Source organism: Furipterus horrens, unplaced genomic scaffold, assembly GCF_987537825.1.
Source record: "Furipterus horrens unplaced genomic scaffold, mFurHor1.1.pri manual_scaffold_13, whole genome shotgun sequence".
Taxonomy (NCBI): domain Eukaryota; kingdom Metazoa; phylum Chordata; class Mammalia; order Chiroptera; family Furipteridae; genus Furipterus; species Furipterus horrens.
In genome coordinates, this window is record NW_028327183.1 from 14,181,160 (window position 1) to 14,197,348 (window position 16,189).

At 56.6% G+C, this 16,189-nt stretch overlaps 1 protein-coding gene across 2 annotated transcripts; it reads right to left on the reverse strand.

Moving 5' to 3' along the window:
* Positions 1-114: 114 nt before the first annotated feature.
* On the reverse strand, positions 115-15,537 carry FHOD1 (formin homology 2 domain containing 1). Of its 2 annotated transcripts, XM_090259472.1 has the most exons (24): positions 15,259-15,537; positions 8,001-8,107; positions 7,579-7,643; positions 7,164-7,231; positions 6,986-7,091; positions 6,815-6,909; positions 6,439-6,550; positions 6,259-6,353; positions 6,008-6,151; positions 5,752-5,894; positions 5,475-5,672; positions 5,323-5,346; positions 4,897-4,950; positions 3,919-4,034; positions 3,228-3,832; positions 2,759-2,914; positions 2,341-2,523; positions 2,136-2,255; positions 1,898-2,059; positions 1,304-1,494; positions 1,020-1,212; positions 776-938; positions 495-695; positions 115-421 (listed from the first exon to the last, which is right to left on the reverse strand). In XM_090259472.1, the coding sequence occupies exons 1-24, from the start codon at positions 15,457-15,459 to the stop codon at positions 339-341; spliced, it is 3,585 nt and encodes a 1,194-aa protein (XP_090115598.1). In that variant the 5' UTR covers positions 15,460-15,537; the 3' UTR covers positions 115-338. The 2 variants fall into 2 exon arrangements, with proteins under 2 accessions (XP_090115598.1, XP_090115599.1); XM_090259473.1 differs by lacking the exons at positions 4,897-4,950; positions 5,323-5,346.
* Between the last annotated feature and the right edge of the window lie 652 nt (positions 15,538-16,189).

The window sequence follows — 16,189 nt, forward strand, 5'->3', positions numbered from 1 at the left end:
GGCTGTGTGGGTGATGATGAGGCATGAGGCGAGAAGAGCTAATACTTTTGGTATTTCCCTTCTGCTATAGAATCTGCGTGGTCTATACCCTAAAAGAAGATAAAAGCTCTTGGATTGGCTAAGAAAACTTTATTATGTTCCACATGTTCAGGGAGCTCATACATGCACACACACAAACACATACATACGCACACACCGCTAATACTGTTCAAGGCATTGGCCATGGGCACAGAGTGACCCCGGGGTTCAGAAGATACCCGGAATTCTGGCCCCTCCTCACTCCATAGTCTTTCTCATGTAGGCTGTGGCCCAGATAGATATCGGGGGAAGCAGCGCCTTCATACCTCCAGGCCAGGTCCCTTGCTCAGTCCTAGTGCCTGCACCAGGTCTTCTCCGAGCCCGCTCTTCAATGTCCGTCTCACTGCAGGGACAAAGTAGGGTTGGAAGGGGTTGATGGGGATAAAGTGGGCAGTGTGTATGTGGGGAGTACTCACAGGATTTGCGGTTGCCACGGGAACGCTTGCGTTCCCTAGCAGCTAAGGCACGAGGACTGCTCTTGGTCACTGACTGTACCAGCAGGTCCATGATCTCATCTGAAGTATCGCTGGGTAAACTGGAGCCTGGGGGTTCTTCTGGTGGTGCAGTGGAGGTCCCCATGGCTGTGGGCATGACTGGGGAGCTGCTGTGGACCAGGCCTGAGGGAGGCCAGATAGGGAAGTCAGGCCAAGGTGGCCCCAAAGCAAAACCCATTCCCCCTAGTGGCTACAGGTCCCACCTCTGCTACGGCGGCTGTGTGTGGTGTCCTCAGGCTTGCTGGTCAGCAGACTTTTCATGCTGGCGTGACTGTCTGCATCACCCCGGCCTGGCCCACTACCCACAGCCACTGGGACAGATGGGTTGCTGGGGACTTCCCCAGCCACACCTGAGAACTTCTCTGTCTGGAGAAGGGAGAAGAATGAGCTGGGAGCCCAGGCAGGACATCATAGGGATCGTAGTCAAAACCTGGAAGGGGCACCCACCTCAGTGATCATGCGTCCCCGGGTCTTGTTGCGCTCGCGGTATGTGGCCCGCTTCTGCTGCTGCTGCAGCACCCGTTCTCGGCAAGTCCGGTACTCCAGTGCAAACTCTCGCAGTGTGTGGCAGAATTGCATGATGCGCACTTCACGGGCTGCCTGTGCTGTGTACCCCAGGTACAGCAGGAAGGCGTGGAACCTAGGCAGGACAGGACAGGAAGGGATGGCGAGTCCTGCTCGGGTGTGAAGGACAGTGGTAGCAGTCCTGCCTCTCGGGCCCATGGTCCCACCTGTTGCAGACACGGCGGTGGACTACTCGCAGCATGGCAACACGTCGGGCACAGTGGGCCAGGAAGTGGGTGAGGCGGGCACGCAGGGCTGGGGTCAGCTCATGCTTGGCCAAGCTCCGCAGACTCTCCTCGGCTGCCCGGCTTCGGTGCTCCAGCTGCCCCAGGTTCTCGGTCAGCTGCTCAAAGTCTACCTAGAAAAGCAGGGGGGTACACAGGTTGTCCCCTGACAAGAAGGTACTGCCTGAGGCCGCTTCTGCCAGGCTGTTCAGCCTGGGCCATAGAAACAAAGAGGAGATCCAGCCCCTGCCCTCCAAAAGTTCACAGTCTGCTGCAAGAGACAGGCAAGCCCATTTCATCCAGTGGGGAATGGAGAAGATTTCTTGGGGGAAATGGAAACTAAACTGAGACCCAAAGACTGAGCCAGGCCAACAGAGGAAAGCATTTCTGACGGAGGACACAGCCCATACAAACACCTGTAGCCGAGCAAGCCCTGGCACAGCAGCTGAAATAGGGAGGAGCGGAGAAGCCAGCCCTAGGCAGCAGCATTCCCTCACGCCGTGGCCAGTCTTATTCAAGCCTCAGGCTGGTGCTAACCTTGGCACAGCGGGTCAGGGCGGGGATTTCTGAGTAGAGGTCGGAGGAATCAGGCCGTGTCTGGAGCACCAAGGAGCAGAGATGGTACAGCAGTGATTGCCTGCGCACTGTGTCCTTCACCTCTGACACCTTCTCCAGGTAGCTCAGCTCAAAGCCACTGCTCTGAAAGGACCTTGTTTGAGCCTAGGCCTGGTTGGCTCCAGAGCCTGGCCCCCAGCCCTCAAGTGCTGTCACTCACCTGGGAGCCATTGAGGAAGTTGCCCACAGCCAGTAGGGTGGCAAGGATGCAGCGGAAGGTGGCATTTTGCACCAGCTGTTCCATGCCCACTTTCAGGTCATACAGTGGCTCTGCGATTTCCTGTGGGAGGCCAAGGACTCTTAAGACTACATGGTTATCATGCTCACCTGCCCCCACTGCCTGTCCCATCCCATGACCCAGGTACCCGTTCCATGCTGTCATAGTCCAACTTGAAGGCCCAGAGTTGTAGGCGGGCAGCCAGGCCCCCAATGGAGGCAAGAGTCATCAGGAAAGTCTCAGCTGGGCCCAGAGGTATGTCAGGGTTGGCCAATTGGGCCTCCTCGATCTTCTGCCGCTCCTCTTCTGTGGGCATCATGGTCAGTAGTTTCTGAGGATACAACCACCACCCCACATAGGCTACTCAGTGCTGGCCTGAGTCCTCGGATGTTGGTCTTGACTCCCCCCCACACACACACCAGGCTTTCTGGGGGAGCCGCAGGGTCTGGGGACTGCTCTACCAAGCCCATGCCCACCACTGGGGGAGGGACAGGAAATATCTACTGACCAAAGGAGACAGCTGGACTGCCCATCTCCCTTCTGCACCCCCAGCTGGGTATCCTCACCTCAATGCCATCCTTGCTGACAGCAAACTCATCAAAGTTGAGCAGGGCAGCCTTAATGACGTGCACAGGTGGCAGTGTGGTGAGGCCAATGTTGATAGCGTTGCTGCGCTTGGGGTCCAGCACTGTGGTCATTGTCCGGCGGCCCTCACCAGCTTTCTTTGAGGTTGAGAGAAGGACAGTATAAGATTGGGAAAGGGAATAGTTGGGGAAACAAGCTAAGAAGGCACGCCAAGACTCCCCATCTAAATGGCCAAGTGATGGGGTCACCCCACAACCAGGGACCTGGGATGAGCTTATATGCTAGTTAGGGCTCTGCTGATCCCTTGCTGAGAGGCCTCACAAAAGTCCCCACTCTTTGTCCCAGTTCCCCCATGTGGGAAATGAGTGGCAGCCCCAGCAGTTAGGACCCTTGAGCTCTGGTTCCCTCCCCTCTCCACTGGGGATACCTTGCAGATGAAGATGCATTTACCTTGGAAGGCAGCACATCCTTGGCACGGGACTCAAACAGGTGTTCCAGCCGGGCTGTGTCCACTGAGACAGGCTCCAGGGAGGCCCACAGGGTGGAGCAGGGCCCAAAGCGGCTCCCAGAGCCTCCATGGCCCCCAGCCAGCTTTAGCTCCCGCCAGAAGAGTTTTACTGTCTTTCTCTTGGTGGGGAGGGCTAGGCTTGTAGGCGCTGAGGGGGGCAGAGGGGCAGCTGGGGGTGGAGGTGGTGGAAGGGGGCCTTTGATGGGTGGGGGAGGTGGGGGTGGGGGAGGTGGAGGGCCCTCTGAGAGCAAAGGCAGAGGGGGTGGTGGGGGTGGGACCCCTTTCCCCGTTTCCACAGACTCCATGTTCAGCATGTCCTGGTCTTCATCCTCCCTCAGATCTGAGAAGTCCAGGTCCCCAATGCAGAGCTTGGGGACACGGGTAGGGAGCTCCTGGGTGGGTTCAGCCTTGGGACTTGGTGGGGCCAATGGCTCCTTAGGATCTGGCTCAAGGCTCTGCTGGATACGGAGTAGGACTCGGGGAACAGGGCTCTGGGGTGTTCTGGGTGCAGGGACTGGTTCAGGGGAACCCCATAGTTCCCGGGTATCTAAAAAAAAGAAGCAGCTGTCAGTGTCCTGCCCTCTGTGGAGCAACAGGGAGACGTGGGGAAATTCTTCCCACCCACCTACTCACCTGGGTGCCCATCAGCCTCATCGGGTACTGCCCCAGCCAATGTCTCTGACCGGCCCTGGGCCAGTGCAGCCTGCTTCTCTGTTTCTGCCGCTGCCACATTCTCCAGGAACCGGGCTCTGGGGGGAGGCATCTGTCAGTGAGGTTGTCTGACACACCCCAGCCCAGGGTAGTACACATGCTAGGCCCCGGGCATTGCCTGTAATTGCAGGCACACACAGACACACAGGAACAAACCATGCGCTGAGCAGACCCAGGACCCAAACACCCAAGGCCAGCCCCTGTTCAGTCCTCCATGTCTGGGGAGGGTCATTTCCAACCTAGCATTCCCAGGTCAACGTACAGAGAGAAAAAAGTTCTACTTAATGTCTAATTAGCAACCTTGCTGTTCATGTTAATTGTTCTGATCCTAGATGAAGACTCTTAGAGTAAAGGAAAGGGATAGCTGTCCCAGTGGCACATCAGACTGTCCCTCCCTTGGTATGTCTGCAGTTCTGAAAGCTATGACCTCTGCCCAGAGAGCAGCCTCGTAAATGACCTGCACTCAGTTTATGTTGAAGTAATGAATGTGATTCAATGTCTCTTTTTTGGCACCTTGAGCTTCTGTTGGCCCTCAGTCCCTGTCCTTACCTTAGCCCTAGGTTGCTCCTCTACCTCTACAACACAGCACCCTAGATCCCATCCCTGCCCTATTCCTGGTCTGAGGACACGGGAGAATAGGTTCCAGGTTGGGAGTCCACGTCCTCATCTCTGATCAAAGCTATTAAGGTGTCACTATTGAAGCACAGGGACCACTATGACACCAGTGAACTAATCCCAGTGTTTAGTCCTTAGGTAACCAGGGAGGCATAAGTATGGGAGAGAAGGGACCTGAGAGTTCCCCAGCTCTGGCTGCATCAGGCAAGGGGAACCCCCGCTGCAGGAAGCAACGCTGAAGCCCTAAGCACATGGCAGGCCTGGCAGGCTAGCCTCTGTACTTACTCCAGCCTGGCCTGCCCAGTAGGGGGCTGGGGGACAGGTGGGCTCTCAGGGGCCCTGGGTTGGGGGGATGAGAGAAGAGATAGTAATTGTGGTACCTGCTCCACCCGGAAGCCCAGTTGCTCACACCCACACAGAGCTGAGCAGTGCTATCATGAATTCCTTCCCAGCCGCAGTGGGAAGAGGAGGGGGTTGGGGGAGGCACGACAAGAGAAGACTAAGTGGAGGGGAGAGACTGACCTGAAGCCCAACAGGGCGCAGTAAGGGACAAAGAGCAGAACAAGAGACAGACAGTGACCGAGAAACAGAAAGACAGTAGCGGGTGGGGAGACATGACATTGGCCCAAACAGGTGGAATGTCAGAAAGAAACGAGGAGAAGCCTCAGGAGGAGGAGGTGCAGTTAGAGCCGTCCCCCAGCAGTCACTTACCAAACAGGAGCAGTTTGGTGAAGTCTGGAAAGAAAGAGAGAGAAAGCACGCGTTTGGGAAGAGGAGGCCAAGGGTCCATGGAAGGGAGCAGAGCAGGAGGGACAGGTAGGGAGCGGATTCCAGGCGCGGGCAGCCTCTGTCTCCCTACTTACTTGTAGACGCTCCTCTCACAGGCGCTGTCAACTGAGGGCGCCACGGAGAGGGAAGGAAAGAGGTTCACCGAGGTGCAGAGGCCAGAGGCAGGGCCCACCCGGCTGGGCGCGGGGCCTGTAGGCAGGGTGGGGCCTGCGGGGCTGGAGGCGGGGCTTGTAGGTGAGGCAGGGCCGGTGGAGGAGGCGGGGCCTGCGGGGCTGGAGGCGGAGTCTGTCAGGAGACAGGGCTACTCCTGGCCCATCCATCCCTCTTCCCCAACTGCTGAGGCGTACTTACCCAGGCTCCATGGGGCGCACAGGGCAGCCCCCACCTTCTAGAGATCGGCGGCTCCTCTTGCCTTCCTCTGAAGACGGCTTTCTCCGCTCCCGCCGCCCACCTACGGCTTCCTCGATGTCTCCATCCTCCAACCGCAGGGCGCTCTAGCAGACGTGGGCCCAGATATGAGCAGTTGAGGTAGGGTCGGGCGCTGGGGAAATGCGCCCCCTCCCTCTCTTCCTCTTGCTCCCAGTTGGGCCCTGGCAGCCCTGCCCACCTCGTAGAGCACAAGTTGAGTTCGCAGGTCGATGTCAGTGCCCGCATTGCCCAAGTGGTGCTGGACCAGTGCCTCCATGCCCTGCTGCTCCAGTGCGTCCGTCACGTCATAGAAGGAGTCCTGATCTGGGAGCGCTGCCAGCGTCTAGAGGGTGGGGTTAGGAGGGCAAGGATAAGGCTGGTGGGGGCCTGAAGTCAGAAGCCTAAGGAGCTCAGAACTGGAGTCTGGTTCCCACGTTCGGTTCAACACACCTTATTGATGAGCGTGACTGTGTATACCAACAACTCGGGGTCTGCACCGTTCTTCTCCTCTAGGACGGACACCAGATTGGCCCAGGGAAGAACACCTGCCACACGGAAGGGGGGCAGTCATTCGAAGAAAGGCAGGAGAGCGGGCTCTGAACAGTGGGGGAGGGAGGGACAGGCTCTGACCAGTGGTGCTGGCCACAGAGTTGACTGCATAGATGAACAGCGGTGCGTTGCTCTCCGAGTATTCCACAAACACCAGCAGCAGCTTCAGAGCTGTCTTCACCACCAAGCGGGACTAGGGGGAGGGATCACCACATATGAGTGGGGTTTGGGCCAGACCTGTGCCAGCTCCTTCTCTGGTGCAGGGAGGGCTCCTGGGGCTGGTCCCAGAGAGGAGAGTCTTGGCAAAAAGACCCTGGCTGTAGGCCCAGGCATTGAAGTGCTTTCTAGGCTTAGAGGGGCCACAGACTAACTCCATTCTAGCCCATTTTGCAAAAGAGGAAACTGAGGCCCAGAGAGAGTGGGTAAAGGGTACATGGCTGGGTGGAGGGCCACTTACCAGACTGGCACACAGTGTGTACAGCCACTGTACAGTCTCATTGTGGGCCACCACCCCCAGCATCCCATCCACAAAGAGCATCAGCTGGCCTAGTGCTGGGGACACAGAAACAAGAAGAGGTCAGTAAGGGGTCATTGAAGGCAGGGGTCATGGGGGAGGGGTGGGGCTGACCTCGGAGGATGTAGCTCTGGTAGTTGTGGTCAGCAGCAGCACCCACACGGATCAGGCAGCTCAGCCCCTCTGAGTGCACGAATTCAGGCACCAGGTCCTTGTCCTCCTAGGAGCACCATGGGGAAGTTTACAGGGGCTTAGGCTGGATGCCCACCCCCAGACCACCTTTGGGCCTCACCTGGAAGATCTGCTTTAGTGAGAAGAGGGAGCGGCGGAGCTCAGGGCCACTGGAGCTATACAATTTTTCTGCAAGGCGTAGGTGGACATAGTAACTTCAAGGGGACACAGACACCCTCTACTAGTGGGACACAACCACAACCCTCCCCCCACCGAGGAATATTCTAGTACTCTTGAACCTCCACCTCCTCCTCTACTTAATCCCTGACCCTGGGCAGCCGCCACCACAGTCTAGCTGTGGCATCAGCCCTGGCCCTGGAAGAAAAGGTCAGGATAGGAATGGGGAGGGGCCATATATCCTGTCTCTAATCCCTCCTGTTCACTGTCCAGCACAGGCCTGAAAGAAAGTGAGCCAGCTGGGCTGGTGGGGGGCGGGAGGCGGTGGTTGCTGGACACTGATGCTCTCACACACTCACCTAAGATGGCATTGACCCTCACGGAAAGCTGGGTCCGAAGGATTAGCGTAGGCTTCCGCCCTTTGCTGGAACCAAGCAGCCTAGTCAGCAGCTCCCAGTCCATTCCTTGGGGTCCCTTCCCCCACACCAGGGCTGCCAAAGACCTCCCCAAATGCTCCTCCATGCCCAAGGGTTGGCCAGACAGAAGTGTTTATGCAAACACAGACATCTTAAGTATGTAGGACAGCCCCCAACTCCCATCCTGGGCAGCAGGTAACACTGGCCAGGCCTTGGGATTCCCCTGGCACAGTTCCCTGGGGCAGCAGGACATGACCCATAGCCCAGGCTAGAGATCAGGTGTCTTGGCTGCTGACACTTGAGCCAGCCCTTGTTGGGAGCAAGGTTGGGGCCAAACTAGTCTTACTGGCTTCGTCAGCTCTGACCTGATCTCTTCATAGAAGCCCTCCAGCATCTCCCGCTGCTCTTCCAGGGACAGCTCAGGGTCCAGGTAGTATCCAGACGGAGACACTTGCAGGGCACAGTCCTCTAGCTGGGGGCAAAGAGAACAGCTGTCAGGGCTGGGGTATGTATGGAGACCCCCATGACCTCCGACCTCCTACTCACGGTGCTGGCAGAGAGGCCCACCACAGGCTCTGCACCACAGCCATGCATTCCTTCAGCAGTCTGTCCTCATGCACCAACCTCAGCTGTCAGACTTTCCTGCCCTTTGTATGTATGTGCTATGTCTTCTTGGCCAACAACTATCTGTTCTTTAGGTTTCAGATTAGATAAGGCTTTTTTGAAAAGACTTCCTGGATGCCTCTACCCAATGCTATGCAACCCACTTCATGCCATGTGTGTGCCCCACTCTGAGGCCTTCCCCAGAGCAGTAGGATATCTCAGACACTAGTCTCCTTCCCCTGTAACCACGCATTCTCTGGGTTCAGGCGCCATGTCAGTCTTGCCGAATTCTATATCTGCAGAGCCTAGCACAGCACTTGAACACACAGCAAGTGCTCACTAAGCGTGTTGTGCCAAGGGACATGAATGAGGAAGGAGAACAGAGAGAACTGAGAGAAGATGGGAGGAAGTCCCTGCCTTCGAGGAAGTTCACAGCCCTGTGGGGTGATAAGCTGCAGTCACAAAGCATTCAAGCCCAGGGAGAAAGCGTTAAGAATGTTAAAAAGGCTGGGAGGTGGCCCGTTCTCCCTCTTGGGAGCACTACTGTGCTTTTCCCGTTACCCTTGCCATTCTCTCTCCTAAGCTCCAAGGGCCCTTCTTTTGCTTCCGTAACTCGTTTCCTGAGCCAATGTGGCCCAGCTGGCTCACTTTTACTACCTCTGTAACTTTCTAAATAAACTTTCTCTTATAATTTGGGTGGGGAGGGGGAGAATGCTCGGTGGTGCAAACCCAGCAGGGAGGGGTGTGTGTGTCTGTCTCTGAGATGAGACAGGGAGGCGCAGAGGCTAATCTACAGGCTCCCAGTCCCTCCACACCTGAGGGTCTTTGCCTTGCCCTCAAGTGCACTACAGTAAGCATGGTCCTAGCTGGACGTCAGAGGCCACCGTGTGGCCTATTATAAGGGATAAAGAAGCCAGTGACTCTCAAACCAGTAGGAGATAATTAACAGATGAATCATGGAAAAGGGGCGAAGAAATGACATTCTGGAGCTCCTCACACATATCTCTGGGATCAAAAGGAGGAAGATTGTCATCACCAAACACAGAGAAATGGGAAGATGTAACTAGATAACTTTGCAAATAAGTTCGAGATAGACCTATAACTAGATTACCCTTAGTTAATCACACCCTTAGTTAAGTAGTTAATCATGTTAGATTGTGAACCGAGATTAACCAGTAATGGAGAAACGGGGTAGAGGGGAGGGGGAGCTAATCGCGTTAGTATAAAACCAGTTTACTTTGTCTACTTCAAGTGCGCATGCCCTAGGCTGGATGGGCGCCCAACTCTGCAGACTTGTGAATAAACGCCTCGCTTTGCTGCTCAAGTCCTGTGTCCCGGTGTTTTATTGTGAGTGTTTCTCACACTGTTGAAAACCAGATGTTAGGGTCTGACTCGGTCAGTCTACCATGCGTTCCTGAAACCTGCATTGTAACAAGAAGGCACATACTCCATCCATGTACCTTTCTCCCCGCCGAGCCTGGCTCCCCTCCACCACTGGGCAGGACACTTGGCCCCTTGAGAAGTGCCTGTAGAGGGCCTATTAAGGTGACTGTGGAGAGTCTACTGGCAGCACTGTGCCTCTCCTGGACACCTCCTCCATAGCAAAGTCCCCTTGACTTGAGAGGCCCCACTCCTTGAGGTGCCATGACCCAGGGAGAGCCTCAGTCTGCAGAGTCAGGGTGTCTCTGGTCTCCATCTTACATATTTGTCTGTTGTTCCGTCACTGCCTTGTTCTGGACCTAGACCAAGGGCTTCCAGCTGCCCTTGGTTCTCTAGGGGGGAAAGGAAGTCCCGCTCCTGCCCCCACCCCTGCCCCTGTTTAGCACCCCTGTCTGTTATGCCTGAGAAGCTGACCCAGCTCCTTCCTGGCAGTTCAGGCCCTTCCTATGAGGCCCTTGGGTGATCACCTCCCCCCACTGCCTGGGACAAGGGACATAGGACAAATACTCCAGTCTGTTTTCTGTCCCACTTCCTGTCTGGCTGCCTGCCCTCCCCTGTGCAAGCCTGGCTCTCTCCCCTCCCTAGGAGCAGAGTTACCTTCTTCAGGGCCTTTTGGGAACAAGCCTGAGATATGGAGGCGGGGGTGGGGGGCGTGGGCAAGGCCCCAGGGCTGGGTTACTTTATCCAGGGCCAGCTCAGTTGAGGACAGCCCCACATTCCTCCTGATCCCTCTTCCCACGGAATGACTCAGCGGCCTACCCTCCCCACCCCTATCCAGGCACAGCTGCAACTCTTTCTGGGACCCTAGAGAAACATATCTCCCCCCGAGCCACTACTCCCCTCAGGGATGCCCCAAATCACACACACATAGAATAGCTCATTCATTCAAACAGTCATGAATTAGGCTGGCTTTAGGTGCTGAGGACGTAACAGGGAACAAGATACTGCCTCTGTCTTCCCTGATTTCCAGTCTAGCTGGGGAGGCAGGCAGGCTTGGCTCAGAGAAAGGTCACAAATAAACGTTGAAGTACAAGGGCCAAGGGTGCTAAGCAAGGGGAGGCATGGAGGGGTGTAAAGATAAACACTGGAAGGGTGATCAGATTATACCCAGTAATTGCTTGCATACCCAGGTATATGCTCAGGTAATATACATGCTCACTGGCCAGGCACAGGCCCAAGAAGCACACCCACAGATAGCTTGGGCCCAGCACGCTTTCTTCCCCTCCTGCAATGCATACTTGCACGCTCTAATCCCAAGTTTGCAGGATACCTGGAATGCCTGCATCCCTGTGGGGCAGGGTCCTGAAGACTTAAGTGCTCACCACTCTCAGCCTCCTCCGATGAGCAGGTTTAAACCCTGATGGTAGCAGCAGCTTCCCTAACCGTGTCACCTGTTCAACCCCAACAGGGCCCCATTTCTGGAGAGGAGGTCTGGGGTAATAGGCAGCCCAGAGCCTGCAGGGCAGTATTCCCCCCCTCCAGCTATTTGTCTTGGGTGGAGATGGGGGAGAGGGTTAGGGTCAGGCAAGCGGCAAAGAACAGAGACTTCCTGCCAGCTGAGTGGTGCTTGTCCCTCAGGGCCCTGGTCCCTCCCCAGGGTCACCCTTCTGAGAGCCAAACCTCTGGGCCTTGTTTCTCACACCCTGGGGTTGGGCCAGGCCTGAGTAAGTCCAAACCCTGGTCCCTGCTGACAGGGCTTAGGGTCAGCTCAGGGTCAGTGTGGCTCTACATCCTTGACTCCCTCCTGGCTCTTGTCTTCCACACTTCTCCGCTGTCTGTCGTGGGGTGGTGTCCCTCCCCCATTCTTCCCAGGCTTAGTCCCTCACTTCAGCCTCCAGACCACTTTTCTTTTGATTCTCTGGGCTCAGGTTTTTCTAGCAGGCCCAACCAACTTGTTACATATGGTTTTATATAAAGGGCCAAGCTTGGGGGGCCCTGGTGTCTATTCCCCAATATTTTTCATAGCAGTATAATTGGGTGAGAATGAACATGCCAGGGCAGGGTACAAGGAAGATGGAGAATAGAACAGAATTATGTGCTGAAGGACTCTTGTTTTAGGAAATAATTTGTTAACTGCCTTTTTCTTCTCTTTTCCTATAAACACAAGACCCTGTGCTCTGATGACCCTCCTTTCTTGTTGTCTTGGGTCTCCAACTAGACCTTGACTTCCTGGATGAGATGACATGGGTGGGCCTTGAGAAGGGAAACCCACCTTTGTCATGTCTCCTTTGTGTCACACACTGGGCTGCCTAGTTCCTTTGATTCTGATAACCCGTTTACAGGTGAGGAAACCAAGGTACAGACTTTGCACCAGGCTGCACAACCAGGAATGGAAACAGGGCTCACTGACCTAGATCTTAAGCAGATGTTCTTTGGAAGGGCTCCAGGGAACCCTGCAGGGGAGGTGGAGTGAAGGCTGGGGCCTGTCAGGTTGCCAAGAGCTGAAGGTGGTCCCTCAGGTTTCCGGCCTCCACAAATACCCCAAACTGGTCCTCCCAGATTCAGCAAAGGAAGGCTAATGAACACATAACAGACCAAAAATGCTGGAGTAATAGTGCCTACTTCTGCCAGGACCTAGGTCTTGGGGTCCCTCACCAGGCTGCAGCCCCTGCTCCCTAGCCCAGAATGACCAGCTACTTGGATATGCCAGAGCACCCCATCTTACCCTTAAGAATCCTTTGTGACCCTTCCAGTTGGTCCCTGTCTCAGAAGGCCAGGTTCACGCTTAAGCCCCCTTGCCACAAGAGCTTCTGAAGGGTAAACAGAGGCTAGAGCAAGGAGGGGTCAAGGTAAGGAAACATTCCAACACAGTGCCAGTCCTGTGCTACTCAAATCTTTAGCCACAGCTGGGAAAACAAAGTACAGATTTCTAGGGCTATGTCTGCTGCTAGGAGTAGGGGCTCCTCTGGCCTTTGCATCAGGATCGGAGCAGTACCCAGGCCCCTCTGCCAAGAGCCCAGGGAGAAGTCAGTGCTATCCCAGATGTGGCAGCACTTTTGGGCGTAAGGGAAGGGCTCCCGAGGCACCACCCAGAAGGGCAAAGTGTGGTAGGGAGTGTGGGACAGGCAAGCTCTGGGTAAGGATCTGAGCCAAAGGGCCAGAGCCAGGTTCTCCCCTGGGGCAAAGGCAGGTCCCTGGGCTAGGAGAGGCTCTGGCAATAGGGGAAAAGATAGGTATTCCTGAATTTCTCTGGAGACATCAGGCATGGCCCAAAGCACTGCCAGAACCCTGCCTCACCCCCACTCAGGGCCAGGAGATGAGTCAGAGGCTGTGGCCAGGAGCTTCCTCCTAGACTGGGAGGAAATGAGCAAGGCCCTTTCAGATCTGAAAGCTCCAAGTCCTTTAAATAGGAAGCCCCCAGGGGAACTCAAGAAGCAAGGCTTAGCCCAATGGGCTGTGTGGGGTGGAACCCCAGAGAGAAAGTGGGCTGGGCCTCTGTACATCCCCAGGGAGGAGACAGCGTCTGCAGGGATGATGGGGTCAGTGCCCAGAGTGGAAGGGCAGAATTGGCTGTATCCTGTTCCTCTGCTGGACAACTGTACAGAGAATGAAGTAGGGGGTACAAAACCCCTTCTTCTTATTTCTGCTCTACAGCCCTGCACAGAGGCTATCAAGACAGGCCTGAGTCATGCCTGTGCCCCTGGGGCACCCACTTATAGGACTAGGGGAGGAACCAGCTGTTGACATTTCCTGCAAGGAAGGGCCCTGCTCCCCCTCTCTCAGCTCTCTGATGTTCCTGCCCCTACCCTATTCTCAGCCTTCTTCCTCCAGCCTTCTATTCTGGGGCTGTGGTCACAGTTTATATTTGGGATGAGCACATCACAGTGCATCTGACCATTGCTGGCAGAGCTGCCTGCCCCAGGGAGTCCTGGCTCCAGGCACTGTGGTAACCCAGTGTGTGCACCCCCATATCCTGCCTGTAGGGAATATGGCAGTCCTTAAGTACACCAGGTGGGAGATCCTGAAAGTGGGGGAACCAGGAAGGACTGGGTTGGCAGGGACTTAACACATTTTCTAAGTTCAGTAGTGTCCTCAGCTAGGGAGCAAAGAGCGCACGCAGGGCACCTGTTAGGGTAAGGAGATGAATCCCAAGATGAAGGGCGTGCTGAGCATCTTTCCTGTAGCTGACCTCTCAAATCTGCCCCTAATTGGAAAGAGGGGTGTCAGGGTTAATTCTGTCCTAGAGTGGGGGTGGGGTGAAAGGAATACTATGTTCTCTGGAGTGCTCCAGGATTATATCAGCACCAGGAGTTCCAGGAGCCTGGCTTCAGTTCAGCACTCCTCTTTCCCCAGTGTCTCAGGCTGCCCGTGCTCCTTCCAGGCCCACCTGTTTACCCCTTCCAACAGGACAGGGCGGGGGTGGGGGAGCGGGTTGTTGCATCAAAGCTGGAGTGGGCAGTGTGCTACCACTTTCAAGTCGTGGTCTTGAATCCCAGGCTTTGCCAGTACTTGCGCCATTCCCCAGGCCCAGAGTCTCACCACCTCTCCCGCCCGTGCTCGGGGGCGGGGCTGGACCCTAGCGTGAGGAATGTAGGCTGGGGGCCCGGCGCCCAGGGCACATTCCAAGGGAGACCCCGAGCCCCAGGCGGGGGGTGGGGGCAAGTTTGCGCAACTCGGCGGCCCAGCCAAAGCTGGGAGCAGGGGAGGGCACCCTCACCAGCGCTCTCGCCCTTTCTGGCTGACTGAGAAGCCTAGGAAGTGGTAGTGCGCCTCTCCGAGTCCTTGCCCGGAAACCCGGCGCGCCGGAAAGGGCTGCCTGCGGGGGGCTAAGCTCGGCGAGCGGGAGAGGTAGGGCCCGCCATCTGGAAAAGGGCCTTTCCCGGTACTGTGCACGAGTCGGTTCCGGGGTGCAGGCAAACTAGGGCAGGCCAGCGGTTTAAAATTAGCCTGGCCCGCCCCCTCCCTTCCAGCTGCCGGCCCGCGGAGTAAGAGATGGTGGGGGCGGTGACTCAAAGGGCTTTTCCACCAGTGGAGCTTCCTGCGCTTGGCGTGTCCCAGGCCGGGCCGCTTCTCGGGGACTCCCCTCACTCCGTGAAGTCTCTCCTCCTCCGGTACTCCCAAGCTAGACCCCCAACCAGCAGTGGCAACACTCTACCCTGCAGGATCTAATCCAACCTCTAGACACCCCTCGAAGCCCTTGCCACCTTTAGTGGCCCACCCCGGGTCCGCCCCTCCTCGTAGTTCCGCCCCTGCTTCAGGTGAGGTGGAAGCTGGTCTACACGCCGCCCCCCCCAGCTCCTCCTCCTGGGTCCATTACCACCCAAATATGTACTGTCACCCAATTCAGAGCAGTTACCCATGCAGTCAAGCAGCAAGTGGACCCTGAGCATCTCCCCAAGTGGGCCTCACTTCAAGGGGCAGCCAGGGTGGTGCACAAGCTCTCATCTCCCTTCTTCAGCTTCCTTTAAACTTGAGAGGCATTGCTGCAAGCAAGGGCCATGTGGACCTTGGGTCCCCAGCCCAAGACTTTCCTGTCGGAGCGTACCCATTCCAGCCTCTCCGCGAGGGGCACCTCCCAAAGACTCATGGCGCACACCCGGAACCCTCGATCGCCCTCAACCTTTCTCCAACTCCCCTCACCTTGAGCGGTGCCCCCAGCAGGCGATGCAGCGCGGGTATCTGTGCGCTCAGGGGCAGCGCCCCGTCCAGACTGCAGGTGGGGGCCCGGCGCGGCTCCGGGAAGTTGGCACATGCGAAGGGATCGGTATCCTCCAGGTACTGCACCCGCACGGTCACCACTGATACCGGCTCCCCGTCCCCGCGGTCTTCCCCGCCAGCCATGGCTCTGCCACTAGCTCGCGCCGCGCACCTCGGGACAGGTCCCGGCTCCGCTGCGGTGAGTACTCAGCTAGATTTGGGCGGGGACGAACCGGACGCTGCACAAGAGGGGCGGAGCAAGACGGAGGCCGGGCCGAGGGAGGGGCCAAGAGTTGTCCGGGAAAGCGCGCGGCCGGGGAACCACTGCCGGAGGCGGGGCTTGCGGCTAGCCTCCTAGAGGGCGCGATCGTGATCCCGTTAGTTCACTGGCTAGGCAGGCGGGCAAACCCGAGCTCTCTCCCCGCCTTTGAGAGCCCGCAGAGGGCCAGGAGGCTTTCTTTGGGCGTGGGGCGGTGAGGCTGCACTCTCTTTGCGGGATTGTTAGGGCAGGTGGGGCGGAAATTTCTTCAGATAGTGACCGGCCTCGTCTCCCTCAATTTACGGACGAGATGGTCCTGAGTCATGTATTTTGAAGGATGAAGTGGGTGGGATCCTCTCATTTGGGGAAAGCAGGGAGATGGATCCTTTTCAGTTTGGAGCAAGAAGTGAAAATAGATTCTATTCAGTTCGAAGGAGAGGACGGATCATTTTCCTTTAGTTGGGGGAAGAAGAGGGAGAGGTGCTCCTCAATTCTGGGAAAAGGATGAGATGACGCAGTTTGAGGGGGGAGGTGGTACATGTTTTCCTCAGTTTGGGGGAAAAAGTGGGATGGGGACCCCTCAGCTTGAATGACACGTGCAGACTGTTCTCAATT